Genomic DNA, 7,776 nt, shown 5'->3' with positions numbered 1-7,776 from the left:
AATACTTTCCTATTGTATTATTCCATTGTTTCCTATGCTATCCAGTTTCCACTGTTGGCGTGTGGGTTCTGAGAACTTGGTAATGCTCGCTAACTTTTGCACTCATTTTATGCATTCATTCATTCGGTCCCTGCATTCACTCATTCGAGATCTACCAAGTGTGACTGTAGGGTAGGCAGTGTTCTGGGTGCTGGAGGTCCCTATTTGGTTGGTTGAAAAGAAGAAAGGCAAGATGCTTCAAAACTCTTTTGACTTCATAATTTTGCTTGTGGATAAACCTGCAGCACCAGGAAGACTTTACTTAGAAAATAGGAGATCAATTTGCTTCCTGTAACCCAACCTCAGTTCCTAAGAAGACCTTAATCAGTATGCTTATGGGTTGAGAGGATTAGTATTTTATCTATTTAATGCTTTAAAAAATTACATAAATTAGGCTGATCTTTTTAAAATTAGGCTAGTAGTAGAACAGAACAGAACAGAACAGAATGAGCCCAAGCCTGTTCTGAGCCTGCTTTCAGTCTGGGGATCCTTGGAGGTATTGTTTTCCGACTGACTTTTGAAGTTCCAGGGAGATAAGGCTTCAACTGAGATACCCAGAATCAGATCAGAGAGGTGAGGAGTCCCAGACTCTGCCAGTCATCAAGGAGCCTGGAGAAAGGGGAGCTCAGTGGCAGATCTGTAACGTCAGATCAACAGAGGAAAGAGTCCCAGGTGCTGCCAAGCGTTAAGGTCTGTGGGTTCCAATTGGCCAGCTGTCCCCAACACAAGTTATGCCTCACAGTCAGAATAGTGAGAGCTGCAACCTTAAGGAAGACCTTCAGGCCCCAAGAGAGGCACAGGGCCTGGTAGGTTTACAGGTTCCCATAGTTGAAGAGGAAGAAGCCACCAGTACCAACACCTCATTCTCCTCTCTCTCTCTCTCTTTGACCCCTGGCACTCCAGAGGATTTGCCTGCCACTGGGATACTTAGTCTTTTTCAGAGTTTACAGATAATCTACTCCTCCTCCACTGCCAACACAGTCACTCTATCAAGCCACCAAGAAGAGGGTCCAAGTACCTTGCAGACTCCACCAAATCCTGAGTCCTTGTTCACTGAAGTGCTAAAAAACAAGATATATGACTTCGTGCAGCACCTGATTATCAAGTATGCCACAAAGGAGCCCATCACAAAGGCAGAAATGCTAGAGAGTGTCATCAGAGAGCACAAGGATCACTTCCCTGTGATCTTCACGAAAGCCTGTGAGTGCATGGAGATTGCCTTTGGCATTGACGTGAAGGAAGTGGACCCCAGCAGCCATTTCTACGTGCTCATTAAATTACTAGACCTCACCTACAATGGGATGCTGAGTGATGTCCAGGGCACGCCTAAGACTGGCCTCCTGGTATTAATCTTGGGCATAATCTTCATGCACAGACACCGTGCCTCAGAAGAGAGAATCTGGGAAGTACTGAATATGATTGGGTTGCATGCTGGGAAGAATAATTTCATCTATGGAGAGCCCAGAAAGCTCATCACTGAAGATCTAGTGCAGGAAAAGTACTTGGAATACCAGAGGGTGCCCAATAGTGATCCTCCATGCTATGAATTCCTGTGGGGTCCAAGAGCCCATGCTGAAATCACCAAGATGAAAGCCCTGACATTTTTCACTAGGGTCACTGGGAATGACCCCACTGCTCTCCCACACTTGTATGAGGATGCATTGAGAGATGAAAGAGAGAAAGCCCAGGCTGAAGTTTCCTCAATAGTAATTGCCACAGATGATGAAAGTTCAAGTGTCCTGTCCAGCAGCTTCTCCTGCCCTGAGTGAAGTCTGAAGCATACCATTCTTCACTCTCCATTTGAACACAGCAGCCAAAGTTCTAAGTAGTGGAGGACTGGGGTGGATATGGAGGGAGCACCTTAGTGTTCCTGTTCAATATAGGTGATTTGGAGATTTTATCTTTTTTTGTTTAAATTGTTTTTCCTTGTAATAAAAAGTTTAACTAGCAAAAAAATAAAAATAAAAAAGAAATTAGGCTGGTAGTTTATACTCCTTTACATTATAATAGAGTAGTTTATGTGCTCTAAACTTGAATATAGGTAACAGTTTAAATTCAATCATGACAACATACTTTCTATATTTTAGTTTGTTGGCAATAAATATTTAACTTAAACGTTATTTTTGCCTAAAATATTTTTATTTTAAAAGGGCGTATAGAGGAAAAATTTTACTTCTCTAAAGAGAGCAACTGTTAGTATAAAACAATACTCTCACCAATGAACAAGACTCAAAAATGTATCAGGGACTTACTTCAAAGGCGATATATACACCTAGTATTTAAAATTCTATGCCTAAAGTATCAAGATTATTACCAAGAATAATCATATAGCCCTGGCTGGGTGGCTCAGCTGGTTTTAATATTGTCCCATGTACCAAAAGGTTGCAGGTTTGATCCCTGGTTGGTATGCTTATGGGAGACAACTGATTGATGTTTCTCACATCAATGTTTCTCTCTCTCCCCCTTCCTCTCTCTCTAAAGTCAATAATCATATCCTCAGGTAAGGATAAAATAATAATAATAAATAATAACCAGGTAATCTATGAGATTCTTTAAAAAAATTATCTTATATATCCACCATCTCCTCCATATGAATCTCCATGATACACACTTTCCCCATAGCCACCTCTTCCTTCATAATCCCTCCTTCTGCTATACCCCCCATCTCCCCATCTTTGGAAATCCATTGTTTGCCATCATGCTCCTCCACCTCTCCATAACTTCCAAGTCACTCTTTTTCTCCTTCCATCCACGCCTCCACCACCACAACCAAGCAACGCCCAGTATCCCCACCGTGTTTCCTGCCACTTGGGCATTTCCTCAGATGGTGCTTCAGTGTCACTCAGTCTTCCTCCCTGTTAGGCGTGCTTCCCACTTACTCTTGTTAACAGCGCACGAAATCTGGCTAGTGCCACTACTTGTCCTAGTGCTCATCACAGGGGGCACAAAGATAGGCCAGTGCAACAGTTGTTTCTGTTGGCAAAGCTTAGGCTGATAAATTCTCTCCATATCATTTGCCTTCACCTTTTCTCTAGTCCCGTGGTCGGCAAACCACAGCTCCCGAGCCACATGCGGCTCTTTGGCCCCTTCAGTGTGGCTCTTCCACAAAATACCATGTGCGGGCATGCACGTACAGTGCGATTGAAACTTCGTGGCCCATGCGCAGAAGTCAGTATTTTGTGGAAGAGCCAGTATTTTGTGGAAGAGCCACAGTGAAGGGGACAAAGAGCTGCATGTGGCTCGCGAGCCGCGGTTTGCCGAGCCGCAGTTTGCCGACCACTGCTCTAGTCCAAAGGACTCTGCGGTCAGATCTAATTGTTTCATTGATTAAAAATTTGGATTTAAACCTTTGCTATTGTTTTTCCAAATAGTATTCTTGGACTTTTGAGAGAGCACTGTTTTGGTACACTAAAGATATCAGAGATAGCTAGAATACTATGTTGCATTTCAATATTTTCATCAAATTGAGAATTTTTGCTTTTTATTTCCTAACATTTACAAGGGTTAAAGCTTTGTTTTTAAAAACAGAAGTTTAAAACATTACTCTTTTATAAGTAGTCTTTATTATTTTCTTATTTGACATCAGACTATGGACATCATGCCATTTCTAAGCCACTTAGCTCAAACTCAGAGCTCTCTGCATCACCTTCTCTGGGGGAAGCAATCCTCCCACAACAGCTTTACCTGACAGACTAACCAAATGTGCACTTCACATTCAGGGGACAGTTCCCCTCCACTGCTCTGAAAAGGGCATGCTCTTGGCAGTGGCTTCTTACACACTGGCACTTCTAGTGTGTCCAGCAACACCCATCCATCATGTGTTCCGCATCCGGCTCTGCCATCTTGTAGTCCTCCTTTGGATGGGACATTTTTTTCATGAAAAAGGGTATTGTCTGGGTGGCTAAGGGAAGGGATTTCTATGATCAAATAATGGTTTATTTGGACCATGACAAACACCCTCACATTCCTCCCCCAGTGTACACAAGATGAAATTCAACTTGAAGTGAGATTCCTGAATATCTTCCCTGAGCACTGCCCCACAGCAGGGAGAGGTACATTTATTCCAGTCCATCTAAGGCCCAAGTCAGTCAAAAGCTGGAAAATTTATAAGAAAGAAACTAATGACTGTTAGATTTCCATAGTGAGGCTATACAAAGGACTTAACAAGTAATGCATATAAAGATCTCACAACGAAGGACAGCGAACATGAAGTGATGAGCAAAAATTACTCAGGATGAAGACTTTCAACCAAGGGAATGAAATTTTAGTCTGGGTATCTCAGAGCCCATCCCTTCTTTTTTTATTGTTAATCCTTACCCACGGATCACTTTTCCATTGATTTTTAGAGTGGAAAGGAGTAAGGGAGGGGGGAAAGAGAAAGAGAGAGGAGAGAGAGAGACATGGCTGTAAGAGAGACACATTGATTGGTTGCCTCTCGCATATGCCCCTATCTGGCTGGGGATTGAACCTGCAACCCAGGTGCATGCCATTGACTGGGAATCTAACATGCAAAGCTCTAACCTCTGAGAAATACTGGCCAGGGCAATCCCTTCTTAATGTTCAGGTCAATTTCTTTTTCAAAGAGAGGGTCAATGCCATGACATCCCCAAGATATGATTTGATAGTCCCCACTATCACCATCCCCCACCCCCTAGCATGCTCTCTTCCCTGCCCAGGCTCCTGGATTAGGGCCTTGCAAAGATCTTTAGTACAATAAAACCTCCTCCTGTTATTGCACTGACTAAAACCCTTTCCACAGTTCCGCATTGCCTACTGGATAAAGACCAAGCTCCTTTGCCCGACAGACCCCGCCTGTCAGCCACCATCTGTCCTGCTCACCTCTCTGACCCTGAGACACATTACATTGTTGGGGACAGACATTACATGACCTAGACCTCAACTTCTCCTGATGGGTCACACTGACTTCCTCAACCTTTAGGAATGTCACTTTGTTTCCTCTTCCACTTCTACCTTATTCATTCTTCACTATTCAACTTAGACATCCTTTCTTGATTTCCAGTGCTGGGTTATGTAACTTCCCACTCCATCAAGGCCTTTTATGATGTCTATTTTCTTGTTTGTCTACATCACAAACAAGGCTGCAAGTCCCGTGGGGGCAAGGACTGTGTTTTAACTCATTATATCCCAGTGTATGGCATGAAAGTATTTGTTGAATGGGTAAATGATAGATGTATACAGGAGAGGTATTATGGGTTGAGGGTCTCTTGAGAGCAAAAAAGGAGGAGGCCATGAATAGCTGAGGCGATGGGACAAAGTGAGTATGAATTTGGTTGCTAAGAGTCACCATCCCAGTGTGGCAAATTGTAACACAATAAAAAAAATAAGACTCAGACTAGTCACCATGCTGGTATTAAAGAAAGACTTTGTGGGCTCGGCCCCTGTACCTTAGTGGATTGAGCATTGTCCCATGCACCAAAAGGTCACTGGTTTGATTCCCTGTCAGGGCACATGCCAGGGTTGTGGGCTTGATCCCCAATAGGGGGCATGAAAATCAATAAAAACATATTTTAAAAAAGAAACAACATAATTTAAAAATAGACAAAAGATTAAAAAAGGAAAGAAAGACTTTATAAACCACTGGGGTGTTACAGAAAGCCCAGGAGACACCTCAAGTACCATCAGGAAAGGTGATGATCAGGAAAGGCATGGAGCTGAGCTCACAGCTGGGGGTCCTCAGTTCCCGCATCTGAGTGTGGCTGGAGGGGACCAGCTGGGAGACCTTTCCAAATGCACATCCTCTGAGGAGAATTGCTGAATTTAATTAACCAATTTTGTTTTTTGTTTGTGACTGGAAAACAAAGTGATTGGGCATACTTTGTGTGGCCCATGCAGTGAGATAGAAAGAGGCCTGAAATTTATACAGGTCTAGAAACCAAAATACGGTTTACACTGAGTGCTATCCAACTCCTAAGGAGAAATGGAAAATTTGAAAACAATTCAAAAGATGGACCCCTCTTATTTGGGGGGCAATATTAGGAAAGGGCACTCTCCAGCCCAGGTGTAATTCTCAGAGTTATTAGCGTTTCTATGGTGGCCATATTTTCTAACTTGTTTTAGAGACTTCTGGAGATTCCAGCATTGTAGTTCTAGGGAGGTGCTGAAAAGGCGAGAGTCTCACAGAAAAGGGGGTCTGGGATCTGGGGGATAGGCTGACATTGCCCCCACATAGTTCCTGCCGTTCTCCAGTCACTATGAGGCTAATTAACTTGCTCTTACTAAGTGAGGAGAGCTGTGGGAGAAAAACAAAAACAATGCTCACCTTGGTTGGTGGTTCAGTCAGGCAGCCTATGGCAACCTGGAGCCTGCTACAGCCATGCAACCACAGGAGAAGAAATGAAGAAAAAGTATAACCCAGAGCCTTTCACTCCAAAGTTCCAGCTCACCAGGCTCTCTGGGCAACTGACCAACAGCCAAATCCCTCCTGAAACCCTGTGTTTATGTCCCTGAACCCACTCTCTCTCTGTTCCCTACCCACCCCTCTGGCTGCTCCTCACCAGAGCCCATTATGGGCTCCTCTTCTCTTTCATGCTGGATATCCATCCTCCCTACATCTCTGCCTGGACAGGCCCCTCTCTTTTTACTCTATGGTTGGCCGGTGGGCTATCTCACACATTTAGTAAGAGCAAGTTAATTAGCCTCATAATGACTGGAGAATGGCAAGAATTATGTGGGGGCAATGTCAGCCTATCCGCCAGATCCCAGACCCCCTTTTTCTTTCCAGATCTGTGTGCTGAATTTCTGGCGAGCAGACCTATCCCACTGAATGTTCCACAGGCACCTCCCTACTTCCTGCCCCCTCAACGCCAGCCTTTCCTGGTAAAACTAGAAAATGACACTCCCGTATGCTGAGCTGTCCAAAGAAGCCGGCCACTGGTTACTCTGAATCTTTATCCCTCCTATGCCCTTTCCTTTGTCAAGTATCAAACAGCAATTTCTATTGCTTTTACCTCCTAATTCTCTCTGAAATCTATCCCTTCTGCCTCAACCTTGCTACTCCTATTTTGGACAAGTAAAAGTCATTGCCCTTTCTTGTTTTCAACCCCTAATATCACATCCTCTGTTGTGAAATTTAATGTCACAAGTGACTTCCTAGCTAGTTTCACTGGGGGGTTTCTGGCTATAAACTCCCATGATGATAACAGTCTGCTGCTTTCCCACCTTTCCTAGAATACTCCTACAATACTACTTTCCTTGTTTTTCCTTTGGCATGAATATAAGTCCATATAAGACCATCATGAATTTGAATGTGAGCAAACATGACATTATTTTTAAATTCTGAACTCAACTTCACTCTTGAGAACAGAGAACTCATTTTTCCATTTTGTCATAGCCAGTCTAATCCAGGGATTTTTTCCCAGCTATACTCAAATGTTATTTTCTCAACTAGAGGCACTGGTGCATGAAATTCATGCACTTAGGCAGGGGGGTCTCTCAGCCCAGCCTGCACCTTCATGCAGTCCAGGAGCCCTTGAGAGATGGCCACTGGGAGCGGGCCTAAGCTGGCAGTCAGGCACCCTTAGTGCTTCCACAGAGACAGGAGAGGCTCCCACCAATGCCCCTGCACTCACCTACTGCGCTCACCAGCCGTGAGCCCGGCTTCTGGCTGAGCAGAACTCCCCCTGTGGGAGCACACAGATCACCAGGGGGCAGTTACTGCATTGAGCATCTGCCCCCTGGTGATCAGTGTGCATCATAGTGACCGGTCGTTCCGCCATC

The 7,776-nt window shown here is 44.2% G+C and overlaps 1 protein-coding gene across 1 annotated transcript; it reads left to right on the top strand.

Annotated features, from left to right (window-relative positions):
- The first annotated feature begins 770 nt into the window (after positions 1-770).
- Positions 771-1,808, top strand: LOC102770772 (putative MAGE domain-containing protein MAGEA13P). Its single transcript, XM_006763722.1, has one exon. It carries the CDS (start codon positions 771-773, stop codon positions 1,806-1,808), a length of 1,038 nt encoding a protein of 345 aa, XP_006763785.1.
- The last annotated feature ends 5,968 nt before the right edge of the window (positions 1,809-7,776 follow it).

Source organism: Myotis davidii, unplaced genomic scaffold (genome assembly GCF_000327345.1).
Source record: "Myotis davidii unplaced genomic scaffold, ASM32734v1 scaffold119, whole genome shotgun sequence".
In the NCBI taxonomy this organism is placed as follows: domain Eukaryota; kingdom Metazoa; phylum Chordata; class Mammalia; order Chiroptera; family Vespertilionidae; genus Myotis; species Myotis davidii.
This window is presented reverse-complemented; position numbering and strand designations above follow the sequence as displayed.